This window comes from Zonotrichia leucophrys, chromosome 6 (assembly GCF_028769735.1).
Source record: "Zonotrichia leucophrys gambelii isolate GWCS_2022_RI chromosome 6, RI_Zleu_2.0, whole genome shotgun sequence".
NCBI lineage: Eukaryota > Metazoa > Chordata > Aves > Passeriformes > Passerellidae > Zonotrichia > Zonotrichia leucophrys.
Window position 1 is genome coordinate 12,720,774 of NC_088176.1, and position 22,551 is coordinate 12,743,324.

Genomic DNA, 22,551 nt, shown 5'->3' on the forward strand with positions numbered 1-22,551 from the left:
CTCCTCCTCCAGGATCAGAATTTCTCGGGGTAATTTCTCATATTTCATGCATGACCTTGATGCTGGGAGAGCCGAGGCTCCCTCTGTCCAGGCACCCTTCCCAGGCTGTGCGCAACTCTGATCCCAGTTTGTCTTTTCCGAGACACGTCGCCAGTTTGCGAAACGCATACTAAAAATGCTTTTTATTCCAGCACCAGCTGAGAGTGAATTCATCTCATTAATTAATAAATTAATCGGTGGCTAGGGTAAGTGGCTGGTCCACCATGACCCTGTAGGCCCCCGTGAGACTGGGCTAGTTCATGGACACCAGCTTATTCTGCAGCAGATGAACATAATCTCCCCCCTCCTCATGGAGAAAAATGAAGTGTGGGTACAAAAGGGAGCTCCCTTTTGCTGCCATACAGGGAGCTTGCAAACACATCATGGGCATCAGCTCTGCAAGGGAGCTGGACTACCAAAGGTGGAAGGTCAAAGGAGGGGACACTACCATTCACTTCCCTTCAGGAGAGAGGGTGCACTCCTCCCCTGCAGGCAGAGGAGAGTGATTCCTGAGCACTAATTGTGGGCAAGTCAGATGGGTTTGGGGTACCAAGGTCATGCACTGGGACTGAAACACAGCTTGGAGGGACATCTCTGCAGGAAGCAAAGCAAACACTGCAAGGTCTCATTGCAGGGAGGATGCACACAGCTGGTCCCCATGGGACTGTGCTGGGGGAAGGCTTCCTGACCATCGCTGTCCACAGCACTTGCTGGGAGGAAATCACCACCAGGGAAACCACACCCTGCCTGCCTCGCCCTGCCTGCACCCCCTGCTCAGAGGGAGTGCAGTAAGGTGCAGACTATGCACTGACCCCAGATCCCCGTGGCTGCCCCAGCATGGGACACATCCACCCTGCCAGGCAGGGCATAGGGATATGTCTGCTGGGGGACAGGGCCATCCCAACAAAGAACTTCTGCAACATTAAATGCCTGCAGCCACAAGACAGGAAGATAGTAATAAAGAGTTTAGCAGCTCTGGCACCTATGCTGCTCATCCGAGAGCCACTGCATGGCTGCACCACCACAAGCCTCAGATGTGTTACACACATAGGTCCAGCTCAACCAGCTGGGGAAACCTCCACTGTAAATGGGGGCACTGGGGTGTAGGAAGGAGCTCACACCCACCCAAGATGTCCCAGGCAGGGAGCAGTCTGCGGGCACAATATTTCCCTTGATTTGTCTTAGGCTGGTCTCAACACTGTCCTCTCCCAAAGGGCAGAGCTAAGCCTGTGCTCACTGCTGAGCCCACAGTGGATTATGGCCCTGCCCTGCCTGAGGCTCAGCACTCCCCTCATCTCCTCTTTGCAGCCCCCAGATGCCCATTGCCCTGGGGCCAGCAGCAGGGCAGCAAAATCCCATGACATGCCCCAAGGTTTTGTGTTCCCTGAGGCTGGTCAGGGCCCTTGTGTGCCTCCCAGGGAGAGCTGGCAGGGGACAGCCTCTGGCACCCCTTCCCTGGGGGCTGGAATGCTCACCAGCCCCTGCCCAATTCCCAGCAGGATCAGGAAGGAGCCTGGCAGCTTCACCAGAGGCAGAGCAGTGCCCCATGACCTGCTGAGCTGCTGTGGCTTTAAACAAGAGCTGAAGCAGTGAAAAGCCTTACTGTGTTCACAGGGCAAATGGAGCCCATGCAGCTTCTCTTGATGTCTAATAGGCACTGTGCACCCTTCAGGGCCGTTCACCTTGCAAGAGCAACCAAGTGCCCACACCATAACCTGTGCGATGCTTGCAGGATGCTAATTCCCAATAAACTCTGCTGAAACTGTCTGTGGGTTTGGAGGGTACTACAGCAGGGCAGGTGGACAAACCACAGGAGTGCACAGCTCTAATTCCCATAGGAAACTGGGGCAGCAGAGAGTCAGCCTGCCCCACAGAGCACCTTTAACCACAGCTGGACAGCTGGCCCAGGACAGGCACACTCACTTCTCTGCCTCTCTCCTTCCTCCTCCTCCTCTGCACCCAGGCCTTCCCCTCGCCGCCAAATCCCAGCCACTGAGTGAATAAGGACATTGTTTGCAGTCACCGGAAAGCGAGAACGGAGGGAGCAGCTTGGAGCATGAGGGGCAGGAAGGGTGAGGAGGAGGAGGAGGAAGGTGGAACCGGAGCGAGGAAGCTGCAAAGGGCAGATGCCTGCAGCGGGAATGGCTCCAGACACCTGCAGCTCAGCCCAGGGACCGGGATCAAGAGCCCCCATTGAGACACATGTCCCAGCACGTTGCTGGAGACGGGCCTGAAGTCACAGTGACTGAATTTTAATGCACCAAAAGCCCTGGGCCAAGGAGGCGAGTGCAACCTTTCGCCTCCCCAGGCCTCCCACACACAGGCTTCCCTCTCGCCAGCCCCGCTCCACTGTCAGCTGGACCATTTTCTGAGAAAAACCCACGTGATGAGCTATTTTCATCTCTCCTGAAAGTGTCACCCCACCTGCTAACACATCAGAACCCTGACACTGTGTACATCTGGGGCACAGCACCCCACTGCCCCCAAAAACAGGATCTCACATCATAAGATAATGCATCGTGCACTGCCACAGCCCAAAGCCCTGGAGCATCCCTCCCACCCTGCTGGTGGTCTCCTGCTGACCAGATCTAGGCAAAACCAGCCCTTTCAAACTCCCCACAGCCCTCACAACACTTGCAGGAGGCTGATCCACTTAAAGAGGCAGGAAGGAAATGCTTTCTGGTTGGGGTTTCATCTTGCACACATTTACAGTAAGCACCAGGCAGAAGGGAAGGTCTCCAGCCGGAGCATGAGGTCTTGCCTCCCCTGGCCAGCCCGGAGCAAACAGTGCTCCAGGCTTTGGCTTTTCTCACAGTGCTCCCTGTGCAGAGATCAGGCTGGTTTACCCTCAACAGGGGAAGGAAGAGGGGAGGGGAACAGCCTGAGATATTAATAGCTGCCCTTGCTAGGAAGGGATGGAAGTAGCAGCCATGCAGTGAAGAGGCACCAAAGAGACCCCCTTTCCAGCACTGAGGGACACCTGAGCACCAGGAGAGCTGGTGCTTTGTAGAAAAGGGCTGAAGGCCAAATAATCAGCTCCAGCTTGGGGGAAGAGCAGGTACAGGTAGGTGCCTCTTGCAAGAGCAGCTCTCTACCCTGTTGTCATGCTGGATGAAATGTCATGCTGGGCAAGGATGCCTCCTGCTTGTCCACATCACCCTGTGAGATGCTGCCTCGCCTCTGAGCCCTCCCTGGAGAAGAAACCATCAGGTTTAGACCCATGTTCCATCTCCACTGGCTACCCCACAGGCACAGCCCCATGTCCCACCTCCTGTGCCCACCCCAGCACAGGGCATCCCTGCAGCACAAGTGGCACACAGCAGCTGGATGCTCCTGTGGACCCGTGACTCATAGTAGAGCCAGGTCAGGCCTGGCTCCTGGGGCATCCCAGGACAGTGGGCATGGCAGACCATATTTCTCTCCATGTCCCTGTACCAGAGCAGATCCTGAGCCACCAAAGGGCTGTGCCAGTGCCTGCAGCCTGGGACAGCTCTTTCCCTTGTTTACACCTAGCAGAAAGGAAGAACTTGTTAATAAAAAGAAAATACAAGGCATTGTGTTGCATGGGGCCAGCAGCCGGATTTCTGGAGGTCAGGAAATGGGGACCTATTGTCTGTCAGAAAGCAACCCTTCAGGAGGATCTTGAGAATGCTAATTCACCTTCCTGGGCCTCTGTGCATCCCCCTGCTCACTACAGCCATGGGAGTTACTTCATGCTGTGCCTCACACACAAATGGGGGAATGAGGCTGGGGCACTACCTAAAGGGTTTGGACCCCAGCTTCAAGCCATGGCCCAGCTGCCACTGCTGTCAGTGTCCTTGGAGTCGGAACGAAGATTTGCTTCAAGAGGAAAAGGAGGATAAGGGAGATTAAGGGACAGAGAGATGAGGCCAGTGGCTGGAGACACATCACCTCTCTACCAGCAGCCTTGCAAGTCCTGGAGGAAGGAGCCTTCCTCATAACTGGCTATGAGGTGATTCCCGTATGGGTGTTGTACCCTTCAAAACAGAGGCTCCCTCCATGCAAAGCACAATAGAGGCACTGAAAGCAGGGTAAACTGCCTGTGCCAGACCTGGGGCTCCAGACTCACTCATAAGACGTGGAGAAGAGGAAAAAAGGGTCTGGAAATGCACCAGGAAGACAAATACCAGGACAAGAAGCCAGTTTGCATGCCGAGCATGCAGCCAGGTGAGCCATGACTGATGCTGCTGGCTCCACAGGACAAAGATGAGCCCTGGTGATAGAATCATAGAATCATAAACTCATTAAGATTGGAAAACACCTCCAAAATCTTTGAGTTCAACCTTTGACTGAACACCACTTTGTCAACTAAACCATTAGCACTAATGGTCAGGTCCAGTCATTTCTAGAACACTTTCAGGGATGGTGACTCCACGACCTCCCTGGGCAGCCCATTCTAATGCTTAACCTCCCTTTCAGTGAAGAAATTCTTCCTGATGCCCAACATGAACCCTCCCTAGCATGGCTTGAGGCTTGTCCTCGTCCTGTCACTTGTTGTCTGGGAGAAGAGGTCCACCCCTACCTTGCTACACCCTCCTCTCAGGCAGTTGTAGAGAGTGATAAGGTCTCCCCTGAGCTTCCTTTCCTCCAGGTAGCCCCAAAACCACCCCCAGCTCCCTCAGCCACTCCTCACAGCACTTGTGCTCCAGACCCTTCACCAGCTCTGTTGCCCTTCTCTGGACTCAGTCCAGCACCTCAGTAGTTTTCTTGCAGTAAGGGGTCCAAAACCGACCATGGGATTTGAGGTGCTGCACTGAGTACAGGGGAGTGATCACAGTCCTGGTCCTGCTGGCCACACTACTGCTACACAAGCCAGGATGCCACTGGCCTTCTTGGCCACCTGGGCAACTGCTGGCTCATGGTCCTCCAGCTGTTTCTGCTGGGCAGCATCCAGCCACTCTGCCCCCAGCCTGTAGCACTGTGTGGGGTTGTTGTGATCCAAGTGCAGCATCCAGCACTTCACTTTGTTGAACCTCATATAACTGGCCTTGGCCCATTGATTCAGCCTGTCCAGATCTCTCTCTAGAGCCCTCCTAGTTAAACAAGACTGGTCTCAAAACTGAGCCTTGGAGAGCCTCACTAGTGACCTGGCCAGTAGAGCCACTTCCTGCCCTGTACCTGCCAGGAGAGACAGCATCCCACCAGGGAAAACGCTCCCACACTGTGTCCCAATGCCACAGGGACAGCAGATGCATTTGGGTGGTGCAGGAGCAAGATGGTGGTGCAGCCACCTCTGAGGGCTGGGGCTGCAGGCACGACCAGGCCCTCAGGGCACTGAGGAGCTCAAGAAATTTCATTTCTCTCTGCTGGGCAGGGAGGGAGAAGAGATCCCCATCCAGGCCTGGGTTTGAACACAGCCCATCCCAGGCGGCCTTCGGTGGCTTTCTTTTCACCACCTCTTTCAGTTTCAGGGGGAAAATGTACATGTTTAGGGCTGCTTATAAATGAGTGCCAAAATTCACCCTGCTGCTGAGCCATCTCCAGCACAGGGCTCTGGCTGCAGGCCCTGGCACAATCTGCCCTGCCCAGCACCAAATGCCCTTTCAGTAACCAACTCAGGAGCACCAGCACTGGAGACTGCAGGAAAAGTGCAGGGTTTGTGACCTCCCGAAAAGTTTCAGACACCCAGACCCAAGTGCCTTGAGCAACTGTTTCCAGCCACTTGGGAGCTCAGACTGACACCAACACCTGGAGCACAACTGCTCCCCACGACCAGCACTGCCTTGTGCTTCATCCCATCCAAGCCAGAAAATAAAATCTGGGGCCTGCAACTGTATTGAGTGGGATTCACCAGATTTCACAGTTTTTCAGAGCCTAAAAGATCGTGTAATAAGTCCTGCCCTTTCTGTCTTCAGCACACTCTGTGCTTGTGGTTTCTCAAATGCTTCAATCAATTTATATGGACATTAGGGGGGCCCTACAATCCTTTTCTCCCTCATGTCTGTTTTCATACATCTGCCCTTCCCAGATACAGATAAAAAATTAATCCAGAAAGAAAAGAGCAGTCTGTCTTTGGTGGGATCATCTCCCCCAGCTGGCTCTCAGAAGTGCTCTGCCAGCTCCAATGGTGGCAGTCTGGGCAGCAAAGGGAGATAACTCAGTGCTAAAATTCAGCTGAATCAGAAAGTCCTCACACCAGTCCTATTGCTCTGACATATCATTTCTCAGTTGCTCCTCCAATAACCCCCACAAAAAATCCAACAGGCTTTGGCAGCACCCCCAATCCTGCCTCAATCTGTTGCTGTCCCAGTCTTGTCTAGCTCTGTTGAATTCCAAGATCTTCCCAATGTTGACAAAATCTCAGGGTCTCAGCCAGTTGTTCCCAAACTGTGGCTGGGGGAATGGCTTGCCTTACAAAGGAGCCATCCTGCAAAGACCCATCCTATTGCTTGGCAGCAAACGTACCCCATCTGCAAGCCCTGCAAAATTGAGAAACTCTCACTCCCCCTTCCAAATAAACATCTTGGATTCAAGATCCAGCTGGCCTGTGTGATCTCAGAGCCTTCTCCCTGCAGGGGTGAAACACAGCCAGCCTCTTCCACCCTTGCTCCCACTGCAGGCTGAGCAGCCTCTCCCCTGCCCAAAGACCTCCACTCAGCACCCATCAGGCTGAGTCCTGCCATGGGAAGCCCTGAGCTCTAAACAACAGCCTCTTTGGCTCCCCACCCCCATGATTTCTAGTTTCTGCTCTGGAGGGAGCCTGGCATGAGGATCTGGAAGCACAAACAGGTTTTATGGGGAGCTCAGATACCTCTGAGGGGCAGAGTAGCAGCAGTACCCACATGTAGCCAGGTCCTGGCCATGAGACCACTGGCAATGACCTGCAGCCACGTGCCCCATCAGTCTCATTTGGTGAGCCAAAGACAAGGGGTCCAGCTGCACAAGGCACCTCTCCAGACTCAGGCAGCACTAGAAAGAAAACCCTCCTTTGATTTAAAGGCCATGATTTCAGTTTTTTTCCTCCCAACTGATCTAGTTAAACTTCCAACCGCTCAAGGCTATTTTAATTTGTACTGGTAAGTTAAATCAACACAAACAAGGACAGAACAGGTTTATATGCACGTCTATTACTGGCCTGCACCAACTGAAGTGCAGCTACATTTCTCCAGGCAGCTTTTTTTTTCTCTAATAAAGATAAGGGGGACGTTTTTGTGCACCTCCAACTGACAAATGAAGCCTGAAAGTGAATTGGGAGTCAAAGCCTTGAGGAAAGTCAAGGTGACTTATGCACCAATAGGCTGGATTCAAAGAGCTTTGCAAAAATGCAGATCAACTAACAAGATTTATAAAACTCGTTAGGGGCTTAGAGGTCGCTTAATTCTCAAAGGTGCCAGGGAAAGTGCCTGACTTGCAGAAGGATGGATGGGGCTTACAGAGGTGGCTATCTCAACCTTTCAGTTGCTTCAAGAAAAGCAGACTCAATTTCTCTTGGAAATGAGGTTTTGACATGCCAAAATGTTTACTGCAAGCCTTGGCTCCTCCATCATTTACTTTAAAGAAAAAGAAACCAAGTCTTGTTGCTGCAGACAACTGTTAGAAACATCTACTGAAAGCCACAGCAGAATCTGCTGCTTCAGCTCACCAGCGCCAGACACCACCCAGAGGAGTATGAGACCAGATTCAGCACACAAGCTGGAAAAAACAGAAGCGGGGAAAAGACTTCGCACTTGCACAGCTCCCCTGTGCCTGGCATTTTGCAGGCTGGAAGCAGCCTGTCAGCACCTGTGGGCAGCCAAGGAAAGGTACAGCGAGTCCATCCAACCCAATGACCATGGCCACAGTCTGCTGAACACCAAGGACCCTCCATTGCCTCTCTGCTGGGTTTTTTCTCTTACCAATTTATTTTTTTTTGGTGAGGTGGTTGTTGAGAATCTGAAAGCCCGGATTATAATCTTTATGAATCCCATAGTTAGATCGCGCTGAACAGCAGCCCAGCAATACCAGATGTTCAAACAAAGCTGCCAACCGACAGCTGTCTGCAGCTTGCAGCGTGTTTTTACTTTAAAATGCAAAATGATACCAATCTATATTAAAAGAGAGACGTTCAGAGCCTTGCGATAGCAGCTGAAGCCGCGGATATTGCTCTTTCACACAGGGTGTGGCAGCAGAAGGAAATATCTCAAAAACTACTGCTTAAGCCACCCTCCCAGCCCCCCCAAATCCTGGCCCCTTTCCTAATGGGAAAGAGACTCACGTTCCTGCCTGAGTGCCGTGAATGTACCAGTGCGTGTCCAAACAAGCCAGCAAAAAGAAAAATGCAGCATGAACAAACAGCGTCTAACGAAGGATGCCAGAACGAATCTGGGCCCTGCCCACACCTGGCCCTCAGCAGCATGGGGAGGACAAAGTGACACATGGGGGGGATGGAGGGAATCAGTCCTGGGGTGGAGGGTGCAGCCCATCCTGCACCAGCGATCAAAGCGGGACAAGAAATGTCCCTTCTGGCAGCACAGCATTGCCAGTGGAAGGGTGGGATGGAGGGGCATCTTCCACGGCCCCAGCCCTGTCTGCCCAGCGTCTCACCTCAGGTTGTCCCACATCCCTCTAAAATACACAGGGATGCTCTGGTCCCACTGGAGAAACTCTGCTTGAGTCTCCTTGATGTGAAGTAGGCTTTCAACTTGCATTGCTTTGTACCTTTACTTCTTATGCTGGCTGGGACCAACACAAACCCTACACCCTGCAACCTTTTCTGCATACCAGCAGCTGGAGAAGGCAAGAACTGCAGCTCAGCCTTGCCCTTCATTATTTCTCCCTCTGGAAATGCAAGCCACCCACAACAACCACATTTTGGGGATGGCAAGTCCCGAATACAGTACACATGGCACAGTACTCCTGGCTTGCAGGAATTGTGCAAAAAGCACTCTGACTTACTCGAACGTGACGTCCCAAATTCCCCACCAGCCGCGATCACAGGAAATCTCTGGGACCTGTCCCAGGGCTGCCTCATTGTGCTCCGAGCAGCAACAGCATGAATGAATCATGCTCCTCAACGTGACACCCAGCTCCCAGCAACGTATTCAGGACCAAAATATTTACGTTGCAAATGAGTAAGAATAGGACCAGATCCCCTCCCCAGCCTGGTGACATAAAAAGGCCAACCTGGTCTTGCAGTGAGCAAGTGGGTGGCAGAAGGATAGGAAAACAGGAGGCAGAGACCAGTCCTATGTCTTGCAGCCTGGATGTGCCCAGCGATGCTGAATCAGAGCCCTTCCCAGTTACAGCAAAACCCCGAAGTGGCAAGCACTGAGACTACAAATCCTGTGGTACCACGCTCCCTCTGGGTGACAAGCGAAGGAGCATGCTGGGACGTGTAGTTTCCAGACAGCCAGCAGCAAAATGCCATCCCCCAGTAAACACATCTCAAATTAAAGTGATGCAAGGCCCCCAGACTCCTGGCAAGGTGCCAGCAGTGGCTTCCTGTTGGCAGGCACTTGGCCAATTCCCATGTGTTGCAGTAGCCCCCTTTCAAGAAGAAGCCAAGAGCCCACACCCCACAAATCCCCTCGTCGCTGACCTGCAACCTGCCCTTTCTGAAGTGACGTGTCTGCATGGATTGCAGGATGCTCCCAGAGCTCTGGTGCAGCCCTGGCCCGCAGGAGCTGTCAGCCCTGCTCCTGCCTTGCTGTTGAGCCCCTCCACGTTTGCTCCATGGCACTGCAATGCCAACCCCAAAGCAGGACCCTGCACCCAGTGCTGGTCACACATGAGCTACATAAAGCCCACCAATGCATCCCTCGAGGGGTCACATAAAGATGCCACTGAAGCAATTAGAGTCTTAGGCAGCAAAAGCAACACACTGATGTGGTGTTTTCAGGCAGAACAGCACAAGCAGGCAAAGCTCCACCGAATCACCATGCCAGTAAGGCTGGGGACAGTCACCTCCCCCCCTACAGGATCCCAGATGGGCACACAGCTACTGTCACCCTGTGCTCCAGCAAGAGCAGACCACACATCACATCCTGGGGAACGTGGCACCCCTCTCCTTGCCCGCTCACCCTCCCCTTTGCGGAGGAAATTGTGCGCCCGGCTGATGTCAGGAGGCATCACTTCACACAAAGGCCAGGCTTCCTGGCGGGGAAGGGGTGGGGGAGTGGGGAGGAAGGGGAAGAGGAGCCTGGGGCAAAGGCAAACAGCATCTACAGCTCCTTGTGTGTGCAAAAAGGGCAGCAGCAGGGGACAACATGGCCCCTTCTACTTCAATTGCCCTTGCACTCGGGAAACAGAGGCAACATCATATTTCCTAGTGCCCTTCACAGGAGCCACAGCACGGCCCTGCCTGCACCCTGTGCAGCCCTTTAAGAATACACTGAAAAGAAGGGACTTAAGTTTATTTTAATTTGCTCCTGCAAATAAATCACTCCCATTTTCTACATGCCCGGCTGTGGCTGTTGCCAACCAGGGGACACAGCTCCCTGCTTAGCACCCAACCAGGAGACAAAACAATTCTATGACAAGATTTAACATCCGCACCCTCAAAATCAGCACAAGTGTGCACCCCACCTGTCTCCTGCTTATGGGTGGCTAAATAGTCATGGTACCCATTAATTGATAAATACAGAGAAAAATAACATGTTAAGGACCAAAGGCAAGAGTAATCAGCAGCCCTCATTTCCCAAACTCCTCTCCCCATTATGCTCCCGAAAGCCAAGCATTTTTCAAAACATGGCCTATCACGGTACCCACATCATCAATATGACCTCCTGCTTCAGCATCTCCTCCTCTACCTCCTGCAGTCCCAGCTCACTCCCAGGCACTGAAAGAGGCTGGTGGCCAGCACCAGACTACGTTGCTTTTGTCTCCAACTCAGCCACTCTCTCAAGGACAGGAGCACTCTGGACCAGCTGCACAGGGACCAGTGAAGAGGGCTCGGCTGTAGGGGACCTGCAGGATATGGTCGATGTTGATTGAGAAGGTAAATCACTGATATTGTAGAGGGCAGCCAGGGAAGGTGGATTTTGGATGTGGGCACCGCCAGGGAATAACTGTAAAGATGCAAACCCTGCTGCTCTCCTTCAACGTGCTGACTTGTGCTCCTAGGAGAAGGCCTGTCATTGGTTTTTAATCTCACCCGATTACGGACCAGCCTTTGACATTATTGATCTCAGGCCCCTGAAGTATCATTTATCTTCTGGGTTTGACTTGGCCATCAGAGCTCGACAGCTCAGACCCCAGTCAGTTCCATCCTCCCAGGGAGCCAAGGGAACTGCTCTGCACAACTCCAGTCCCGCTGATTCACGTGAGCCATGTTTGACACTCAGTTTCCGTCCTCACGTAAGGTGTCTTTCACTCTCTGCCTACCTGGCATGTCATCTTCTGACTCAAAAATCCAGCTCCTCAGGTCTCTGGCAGACCAGCACTGCTTCCTCAAGCTTGGCAGCCCAAGGTGCCTCTAGTGTGCCCGGCTTCCCCCTTTCAGTTTCATTATCCTCTTTCAAGGAGGATGCAGCGGAGGCACAAATGTTATGGGATGTGCTGAGAACTGCACAGGGACTGGGGGAGCAGCACCAGCAGTCAGGGTACAACCAGAGAAGCCATTTCTAGCTGTGACCCACAGCCATTTTCTAGAGCAGAAAGGACCAACAACAGTAGCTCCTCATTCCCTGGTGAGATTGTACCCACAGAAAAACCAGGTGGATATTGTGGCTTTGTGGTGGCTTCCCCTTACCTGCCAGCCAGCACAGCTGCCACAGGGCCAGCTCATGACTTTTGCTTGACCTTCAAAACGTCAATGCCTGCTCCCTCCACCAGACCCAGAAGAGATGGGCTGACGGGCTCCCTGTCCCCTGGATACCTCCATCCCCCACCAAACTGACAGACGCTCCCAGCCTCCACTGTTTGGGAAGCACAAGATTTTCCTCAAATGCCTTTGTCAACAGTTACTGGATGCAGCATATACATGAAGGCTGTCTTTTCAGATGCCTCCTGTCTCTCTCTCCTACAAAGCCAGGCCTTGGTTTTGGGAAGGAGGAATACTTCCTGAGAAGGCTCCAGTGGGCAGTTTTAATTCAGAGAGAGAGGAAGGTTTAGTTTTTGTTCTTCACCTTGTTATCATTTATCATATTGCTGAAAAGCACTTTGGTAAATGGAGATTAATATCATGTGCATTCCTAGATTGTAGCAGGAACCAGCCCTGGGGAGGACCAGGGGAGGAGTACCTGGATGGGGGCAGCTAGCAGGGTCCATGCAAGGTACCATCACCAGCAAAGAAAGCTCCAGTCTCCAGGATTGCTTCCCCACACTGCCATGGACTTCCTGACTCCTAGCAGGTCTCCCCACCTCTGCTTACCTCTAAACTAGGGTAATACCCTGACTTCACCATCCAGACTTTAGATTGTTGCAGAGATTAAAATGATCTTTATCTCCCCTGTTCTAAGTAGAAAGCTACAAATTCCTTAGCTGGAGGACAGGCCTTGGCTTTACTTGCTGGGCTTACATGCTCAGGAATTGTGTTTGGAAAGGGGTGGTCTTCACACCAGGCACTACTTCCAGTTCCCTGCCCAGATGCCCTGTTGTGCAGGATGCCAGCAGGCAGAGGCAGGGAAACAGCCCCCAGATGTGCTCTCATTCCCTTGATGGGGGCAGGCTCCGTCCCCACCCCCTACAATCAAACTACCTCTGACCAAAACAGAGCTCGCAGGCCTCAGCCACCCAGTAACAACAGTGCAGCTGTGGCAGGAGAGCTGCAGTAATTCCCTCCTGGATCTGGCCACCCCCATCACTAAGGGCTAGCACAATACCAGAGGGAAGGGGGAGCGCAGCACCCGCCCCCGCACTGTCCCCAAAGGGTCTGCGAGGGGGACAGAGACCTCGCAGCACATTTATTCCGCTCCATCCATTTGAGAGGCACGCTTCAAGGGGCTTTTTGCCGTCAGAGGCGAGTGCACCAGGACAGGAAAAGAACAAAGGGAGGCACCGGCACCCCCAGCCCTTTGTCTGAGCGCAGAGGAGTTCACCTGCAGGGAAAACCTGCTCCCACCGCAGAGGCGGCAGCTCCACATGGATTCAGAGGGGGAGAGGGATGCGGCCCCCCCTTGCAGCAAGAGGATAATGAGCAGAAGGACGCAATCACATTACCCTCTCTCTCCCCTTGCACAAGCCCATTACAGTGCACACCAACCCCCCCGAGTTACCAACAACCCAACAACCGCAACCAGCAATAAAAACCATTGCCACAGAAATATCAACCCACCCCCCAGCGTGATCGATCTGTGTCTGCGTGTGGCCCAGCACCAAACCCTGGAGCTCGGCTCCACCGACCAGGATTGACTGGGAGGGAAGGGGGTGGGAGACTAGTTTCCAGGGGATGGGGTTTTAAAGCCACACAATAACTGGCTCAAATGAGGGTTTAGATTAAGCTGTCGTATGGCAAGGGAAAACACTGCCTCCATTAGGACATGCAGGATTTTCTTTCTCCAAAGCTACAGCTCTAGGATGACGCTTCCAGGTTGCCCAGGCAGGGAGAGGAGAACTGGGTGATGCCGAGCAAATGGGGGATCCTGAACAGGGAGAGATGGGTAGAGGGAAGAAAAGGCAGATCAGCCCCAGATCATATAGTCGGCTGCTCTGACAATGTTTACTCATATTTCAGAGAGACACAGCCATCCGGAACATCATTCCCTGCCAACTGCCTCATCTGGAGCCATCCACAGCTCGGCTCTTCCCAGCCCACTCCAGAGACAGCCCCCCCATCAAAGCATCCACACAGCAAGAACTGAAAAAGGAAAGGTAGGGGGAAGAGAAGAAACAGAGAAATTAAATTAATTCGTGTTTTGGGGTTTTTTTTAACAGTTCTGGTACATCATCTCAGCAAACAGATGACTTGGAGTGCAACAGCACCGCTGCAGAGTGCAGGGCACTGCGCTGAGCTGGGAACTTCTGCTCATGTTACCATCACAAGAGAATCACAAGACAGAAGAGGGACAACCATGATGCCCTGGTGAGAACAGGCTGAAGCTGTCCTTATCAGCAAGGATCCAGGACTGAGAACCTCTTCCCTGAGTTCATCTGGGGGACATATGTAAAAACTTTTGCGTGCATCCAGAGTCTCATGCCTGTGAATAACCGCCCCTCCCTCCATATTAGGGACCAGACATCTCTTCCTCCCATTCCCAAGTATGCTGGATATGGCTCTCCCAGAAAAAGGAGGGGTAGCTGCCTCTGTCCTTCCGTGGAGGAGAGGGAAGGGCAGGACATCCCAGGTCCTGCAAATTTCACATCTCCCCACCAGTCCCCCAGCATCTTCCTCACCCTCTCTTCCAGCAAACAGAGGTTCATTGCAGAAAACTGGCTATCACTGCAAGCAAGCTCAGCAGCTCCGAGTCCTCTGTGCCATCCCCCTTACTTCAACCCAACCAGCATCTCCTCAGCCTACAGGCTGCTGATAAATGCAAGAAGTTGACAAAGTCATCAGAACCTAGCCCAGATCCATAGCACATTATTTTTTTTTAAAGCAAAAAAGCCAGGCCAGACCAGATTCTGCCCTAAAGCCTTTGTGGCAAAGCAAAATCCTGCTCCAAGTGTTTATTTATAAATCCGTACATACATGTACATTTGAATTCTGACAGAATTAATTCTGGCATCCAGCTAATTCAAAGCATTCCTCCCCCATCACACTACTGTTGCAGGCCAGCCCTGCACAGAAGCTGATTATAAAATGCTGCACTAGCCAGGCATTTCTGCAAAGGCTTGTGCTATTGAGCATTCAGTCTTTCCTTGCTTGGCTATTTCATTGTTTCGGTGTCGATCCCTCCTCTCTTGCCCTGTGTTTCCTGGTTACTTTTGTCCCTGCTCTGGAAGCACTGCTGCTCTCAGCCCCATTTCAGTGTCAGATTGAAAAAAAACCCAAAACAATTACATGAAATTAAAGAGAAGAAAAGAAGAAATTATCACCATGTACCAAGATTTCCAGTAAACAGACAGGTAATGAGCAAAAAACAGGCCAATATGCTGCAAGCAAGCTGCAGACAGATCTGGGGACAGAAAGCCTGCTGCCCGCCTCCCAAGTACAGCTAAGAAATCCCTGTGTGGTCACACGCTGTCCTCTGGAGCAGAGAGGAGAGAGGTCAGGGCAGCCAGCACTGTAAGAGCCTCTTTATTCTTGGGCAGTTGCACGAATCTGATCACTTGTGCCCTTTGTGAGACATGGAAATCTGCCTTCTCCTCCCACCCCCTTCGCCAGCCCCTCTTGTGCTCCTCCCGCTCAGATGGGGACAGAGGCAACTCCTTGGCTCCAGAGGCAAAGACCAAAGCAGCAGAGGGGCTGTGGATGCCCCTCTGGCAGGACCAGGCCCGGATCAGCACACAGGAGACCTTGAGAACAGCGCTTTGCTGGAGCAAGGGGAGGGGAGAAGGGAAGGACAGTCCTGGGGCTTGCACATTCCTTGAAGGGCTCACCCAGACTCCCTCGTGTGAGGCACGAGGCCGAGGGGTGGAGACAACTCCAGGGTGTCCCAATGCAGTTCATGCCTCTCTACTTCTCCCTCTCCATCGTGCTCATGGGCTTGAGGAGAATGGCACGCTGATCACCTCCACGCCAGCAGACACATGATGCTCACATAAGTATCACACGATAGATTTAGATTAAACAAGTGTCTGGGCTAAGTTCATTATACCCTCATCACCAGACAAAGCTGGGCTTAGACCTCCTAGTTCAGAGACCAGACCACAACACCTCTGTCTCAGGGGCTCATTCAAAGTCACTGCTGAGGGAGGGCTTCAGGGTGGAAAGCCCTAGGTAGGCCAGGGCAGTCTGGTGAGCAGGGCTGTAAGCCTGGGCTACATATTGTTGCTACTCCTTGCAAAGCAGCTCAAGGTCCTCAGGTGAACCTTTCCTTATCTCTCCTCTTTCCACCTCACTCTCCGAGCTCCCATCCACACTGCACTGTCCCCTATGGGAAGAGAGCATTCTCCACAGCAGCCCCTGTCCTACCCCTTTACCAAGGCTGTCCCCTCCACACAAGTCTCCTCCCTGCCACCCAAGCCACCAGGCTGCCTCCCAGCATTCTCCATCTCTGCTGTCACTTCTCGGATTGACTCTACACAAAAGACTTGCAGCTGCAGGTCTGGAGCAACAAACCGCTGGCAACCTGACGGGCTAAGGGCACAGAAAATGTTCAAGCTTAGCAGGAAAGCAGCGGGGAAAAGCCCTTAATCCAAACCCTGCGGAGGCAGGAGACTGCTCCAGTTCAGCCAGAGATCTGGGACTGCCAGATACCCACTGCTGCTTGGCCAGCAAACCCAGAGGGGTTTGCAGCAGAGTGGCTCAGCGCCCCCAGACCACTCTAGGGCAGCTCAGGCTGCTACAGCTTGAACTGAATTCTGCTGCCCCTGACAACACGGAGCAGCAAAGCCTGACAGATCCATGTGGTGAGTGGCACGCAGCTCAGGAGCCAGGCTAGGTGGGTGCTGGGATTTCTGCCACTGCCCAAGGCCCAAGAAGTCAGTGCTCATCATGGCAGCGTGACCAACTGACAGCATCCCAGGGCACAATGATCAGCCACATTTAGGAGCATGTTCCTGGGCAGGAATCAGGGCATAAGCAAAGCCAGGGAAGGAAAGACCTGGGTTAGGCTGACCTAACCCTTGGGCTAGACTGCCAGTTCAGCTCTGGGGTGCTGGTGGAGGTTCAGATGGCAGGTGCAGGGAGAAGGTGCCCATCTCCTGCTTCATAGGACCTATTGCAAAAGTTGTCTGGGGACTGGCAATGCTCAAAGAGTGCCACAGCAAATGCCTGCCAGGCACCAGCCACACCACCCACAGCCACGAGAGCTAAATTAGCACTCAAGCACTCGGGCACTTGTACTCACAATGCCTGCAGTGAGCTGCGTGCCGTGCTCCTCATAAACAAGTCATCTGGAAAATAAGTAAGCCTGTAAAAATCCAGTCCATCACAAGTTACCAAACCTGTTTCAGAGTAAAACAACCTAGAGCAGCTCATGCCAGAAGCCTAGCAGTGAAGCTGATATCGAGCTTCCCCACCAGTAGGACTCCCTTGGTCCCAGCAAAACATCCTGGCACTGACAGCAGCATGGGGATGCCATGTAGGACTTTGTGGTGGCCAAAGCTGGCAAAGTATCAGAGTTTTTGGTACAGACTTGAGATCCATCTCTTCCTGTGCTCCTACCAAGCACTCAGCTTTCCTCCTTCTCATAATTTAGAAAGCATGAGTTTGCCTTATGTGGGGTGCTGCCAAAGAAGAAAGCCCAAACCCACTGAACTGCAGATGGAGCCAGCAGCCCGGTCCCTGTCCCCCTGGATTTGCTGAACATGCACAGCTCCATGGACAGTGCTGGATGCTGTTCCTACACACCTCCAGGAGGATCCCCAATGTTTTCCTCCAGGTCTCAGCACCACAATGCATTTTCTCCTACTTAATGTTCAAAGCCACCAGATATCTTCAGAATATGAAGGGATTTCTAGGAAGCTAAGACAGGGAGAAATTGATCTCCTTCCCCCAAAACAAAACAGAAGCAGAGCCTCTCTACCCAAGACATTTCCACTGGTGGCACCTCTAGCTGAGGACAGGCAGCTGGGAAACCTCTGAGCAAGCTCAGATGTACCTGGCCTCAACCAACCATGTCCCCCACAAAGACAGGGCAACCATAGTAATACCCCACAGGTGAGTCTCTTTCTCTGACTGCTGACTTCTTACCCATACTCCAATCCCAGCAATGTATTTTCCCCCTTTTTGGATGGAGAAAAAATAAAAAGCAACACCTCAACCTCGCACTGGAGCAACTTTCTTTTCCAGCCTTAGAAGCAGGTTCCCCCATGCAGGCAGGAGGCACATGGCTAGGGCAGCAAAGGCAAAGATGGAAGAAAAACTGTTTCATTTTGAGACCTTGAAACAAACAAAATGAGAAGAAGCAAAAAAAAAAAGAAAAAAAAAAAAAAAAAGAAAAGAGGGTGCCTTGTTGGCTTTTCTTTCCCCCCCTCTCCTCTTTAAGCACTACAAAAACAGGAAACAAAGGAGAAAACATCTCACGGGGGGAAGGGGAGGTAAGCGCTTTATACGCCCACGAAAGAAAGATTAACCACATATTTTATTTACTGTTTGTATTACAGTTGCACTGTGGAGTTCAACTAATTCCGAGCCAGGGCTCTGCGGGTTTGTGCAGCACCTAATGCTGAGCAGGGTCCTTCCCCCAAACCCACCAGGCGCATGTTCTGCTTCAGGCAAACCCTGCACGGACACCCCCTTTCCTCTGGCAGACACCCACCTCCAGCCTCCTTCACCCAGCCAGAGCACTCCTGCCCCACCTGCCAGCTCAGCTGACAAAGTGCTGGTGCAGTCCCCAAGGAGTTTTGAGCCCCTTTTCCCCTTCAAACCAGTCTGTAACCAGGGCTAAGGTGCCCTTTGAGGCAGGTTGGCAACACAGCCAGAGGAATAAATGCTTAAAAAGCAGTTGATGGGGAGCATGTTTGCAGGCTCCAGTCCCTCCTCCGGACCACGGGGGACATCCCCTCCACAGCAAGTCGGCATTGCAACCCCCACACTTGTGAGTCCCTCGCACCAAGGTCAGGGCTCCGATCCTCCCAACTTTGACTCATTTCTCAATTAACGGCTTTCTGAACACAAGCCACACATGGAACAAACCTCTCACAATGGGGCCTCCCCCGGACCTCCCAAGCCCAGCGTTACTCATCTGCCCCCCAGTCCCAGTCCATCTTTTCTCGGGATGCTCCGAGTGTGGCTCACCGCCGCTGCAGGGTGAGCAAGCAGCCAGGAATCCCGGGCCCGGCTCCCGCAGGCGGGAAGCCGTCACCAGCTGAGCTCATGCACCCTAATTCGGGAGCCGACGAGGCGAGGCCACCTTCCTTGCTGGCTGGCAACCGGCAGCTTTCAGCTGGAGACCCAGCCACAGCCACGGAGCAAGGGCTGGCAACTTGCTGGGTGCTTTTCCCAGGGGCTCATCCCTACCCCAGCCACTTCATGGAAGAAGTGATTCAACTATAGGGAGGATCCTTTGGGCACACCATCCCCCAGCTTGGTGCTGTCCTTCAGTGACCCAGACTCCATGCACCCAACCGAGCCACGCGCCCAGCGGGAAGAGACAAGCTTATCATCACAGAGAAAGGAAATTAAGATAACGTGGCGATGGAGGTACCAAGGGATTTGGCCAAGGTCACAAAACAATTCCATGGCTCTACGATACAACCGTCTAACACTTTTGGTGTCTGGCCACATATCCTAAAATTTCAAGCCGGGGCCAAAATCCAGCCTAGGCAGTGGCAGATTTCTGCCAGGTCATTAGCAGTGTGCATCCGCAAGAAGCCGCGAACATCCAGCCATAACAACGGCAGCAACAACAAAAAAAAACATGCAGCAAGAGCGGGAATAAATGAGATCAAAGTGTCCTGGAAAAGGACCTGGAAAAATAGTTTCGGTCCCTGGCTAAGGCTCCTGGGAGATGCACATGAGAACCCCATCCCAGCCCTGCACAGCCCTCCTGAGGTGGCTCCCCACCCTGGCAGAGGGAAACCAAAATGACTCCCTAAAAATAGAAGCAGAAAAGCGCTTCTCCAAAAGACTGACTGGGTCTTTCCCCTTCCAGCATGTGTGGTGGAGCTGCTGGCACCTCCGTGGAGGTCCCTGGTTTTACCCCAGAAAACCTGGAGAGGAAAATAACCTTCCTGTGAGCTCAGGCTGGCTCCTCTCTACACAGAGCTGCACCCCCCTGCCCCACTCCCAGGCCTGGCCATCCAATTGGAAAGTAATTATACTGCAATTTTTATTTATGACTTCTTCGGGTTTTTTTATTGCTAAATGGTGACTCATTTTGGCAACATTAAAATACACAGGAAATCATCCCCATTTTACAGTAATCACCATTCAATTCATTGTTAAATATTTATTCGGCAGACAAGCGCCGAGCCTCTTTCGAAGGGTCGGAGGGGGAGCGGAGGGGCAACCCCGAAAAGGGGGAAGGTGGTAGAAAGGTCAGGGCAGGGCTGGCTGCAGGGCTGGTAAATGCCCGCCAGAACTGGAGGGTGGGGAGCCAGGGGTGAAAGCTCCTGCCAGATGGCCTGGCCAAGAGCAAAATACAGACCCGCTTTCCCTCGAATCCAGCACAACAGCCCAAGCTGCTCTAGGGAGAGAGGCAGCCCTGTGCCCCTCAATAAAAAAATCACATTATTTGGCCAAATCCCAAGACTGAATCCCCACCAGTGAGACGTCATGGGTCTCTGACACGTCATGGGTCTCTGACACGAAGCTCTTCCATTGCTGGGGGGAAGAGGATGGCGGCCACCGGCCCCAGTGGGAGGCAGTGGGAAGAGCAGGCAGTTTGACATTCACAGGCCTTACAATGGACAGGGTTTGCTCCTGCAGCCGCTTTGTCCTCCCAGAAGCCCAGTTTTGGGGTGACTCGACCTCAGCGGCAGGCAGCTCTTCTGCCTTCCCCCAAACAGCTGCATAGCCCAGCACAAACCTGGCAGACGGCCCCTCCAAACACCCCTAGCCCAAGACTGCAACTCTGCCCTGCAGAGTGCACACCCAAGGGGCTGCAGGACCCACAGCTCAACAGCTACAAAGGCCCCACAGCACAGACACCTTCCCCGGGGAGTCCCCCTGGCACCCACGGGCTCCGTCACTGCTTGGCTGGGAGGCCACCCAACATGTCTGCCACAGGGGGACCCCGGGCGGAAGGAGGAGCAGTGCCAGGATGGATTTTGTGTAGGTCCGACACAAACACAGGGGAACAGACATGGCAGGGAAGAGGGTGACTGGGCAGTCCCCAGGCTGGGCAAACCCGAGCGTCCAGGATGGTTGGACTCACCCGGATCTCATTGCGGCGGATCTCCACGTCGCAGACCGAGTGTCCCTGGTGGGCCCCGCTGTAGTAGCAGCAGAACTGGCAGACGGCCACCTGCTCGGCCTCGCAGTGGTACAGGCGGTAGGCGTTGTGCTGGGGGCAGCTCCAGGCCCTCACGTCCTCCGCCTCCACCAGGAGATGCCCCCGGGCCGTGGAGGGCTGCTGCAGGTGGGTCTGGACGTGGGACTGGCAGCACGGAGCCTCGCACCTCAAACAGATCTTCTGGGCCGGCAGCGGCGGGCCCCGGCGGCAGAAGACGCAGTGCAGGACTGAGGGGGGCTTCTCCAGGTTGAGGGAGTTGAACTTCTCCACGATGTTGGTGAGCTTCAGGTTCTTCTCCAGGTTGGGCTTCTGGTTGTAGGCCTGGTTGCACTCCGGGCACCGCACCAAGCCCGACTCCTTGGCCCACGCCTCCCCGATGCAGCCCCGGCAGAAGTTGTGCTTGCAGGGCAGCTGGACCGGCTCCACAAAGACATGCAGGCAAATGGGGCAGATGAGCTCCTCTTCGAAGCAGTTCTTCCAATTCTCGGCCATCTCTGCCGGCAGCTCTGTCGACGCTTCCCCCCAGCCGCTTCGGTCGCTCAGTGCGGTCTAGGGGCGGACGCCGGGGTCTGTCCTCCCTGAAAGGGGAAGGCTGAGGGTGAACGGACAGGCTCCCCCCTCCCCGCAGCACACGCCATAAATAATAAACCGCAGCAGATTTTAAAATCGGGGATAAAATAAGCTACAGAGCAGCACTCTAGGAATATCCGGCAAGAAAACGCAACGTCCCCATCGCTTCGTTAAAAAACAACACAAATGGTCAAAAAAACCCCAACACGATCCTGTTGGACTTACAGCCCGAAGTCCTAACCACCCCCAAAAGCCATTTGCTCCTTTTTACCCCAGAAGGTGAACTGAAACTTACCAAAGGTTGAAAAAAATCCATACAAAATCCAGCAGCAGAGTCCAAGTTCCATATAAAGCTCCTAAATTTAGCGCTCCGGATCAGATTTTTCTTTTCTTAGGTTTGCAACTGACATTCAATATTTTAAAGGGACTTTTGTCCCCCACCAACCCTGGCCAACAGCTGAGGGCAGCGACTCGCTCGGGCTTTTTTTTTCCCTTCCCTGTATTTCTCCTCCCTCTCCCCCTGATGGGAGTTGGGAATCAGAGTCTTTTAAAGGAAACAGATCAAAGGGTTAAGATCCAAAACGGGAAAAGGAGGAAGATTAAAAAAATAATAATAATAGCGACGATGACGATGGCGGAAAAACGAATTCTCTCTGCGGCCCCCGAGATTTGTTTCTAAATCGGAGGAGCAGCAGGGGAAAAAAGGAAGAGGGGAAAAAAAGACAAGACAGGAAAAAAAAAAAAAAAAAAAAAGAGGAAAAAAAAGCTCTCTCGCCTGCTTCGAGATTGCGAGGTCTTGAATGGGAGAGCTCGGTCATTCAGAGCAAACGCCAGCCCAGCACAGCCCGCCCAGCTCCTCCAACGCTCCCGGAGAGGGATGGGAGAGGGGACGGGCTTTGCCACGGGGGGTTCTGAGCCCCGCGGACCCCAAATCAACCTGCTCTCACTTCCCACCACGGCTGGGGGGAAAAAAGGCGCCCGGAGGGTTCGTCCTAGCCCGCTCTCGTGGCCGGCCCGGGGGTCGCAAGCCCCCGACGGTAACAATGCTTCGGGGTGCACGGAC

The 22,551-nt window shown here is 53.2% G+C and overlaps 1 protein-coding gene across 1 annotated transcript in view; it reads right to left on the bottom strand.

The window, feature by feature from the left end:
• The window catches only part of TRIM8 (tripartite motif containing 8), a 29,300-nt gene extending 7,263 nt beyond the window's left edge, over positions 1 to 22,037 (bottom strand). The window contains exons 1-2 of the mRNA XM_064717052.1: positions 21,784 to 22,037; positions 20,841 to 21,496 (exon numbers count right to left, since the gene is read on the bottom strand). Of these exons, the coding sequence (XP_064573122.1) occupies positions 20,841 to 21,410 (570 nt within the window). The 5' untranslated portion in view covers positions 21,411 to 21,496; positions 21,784 to 22,037. The remainder of the gene's footprint in view (positions 1 to 20,840; positions 21,497 to 21,783) is intronic.
• Positions 22,038 to 22,551: the final 514 nt, after the last annotated feature.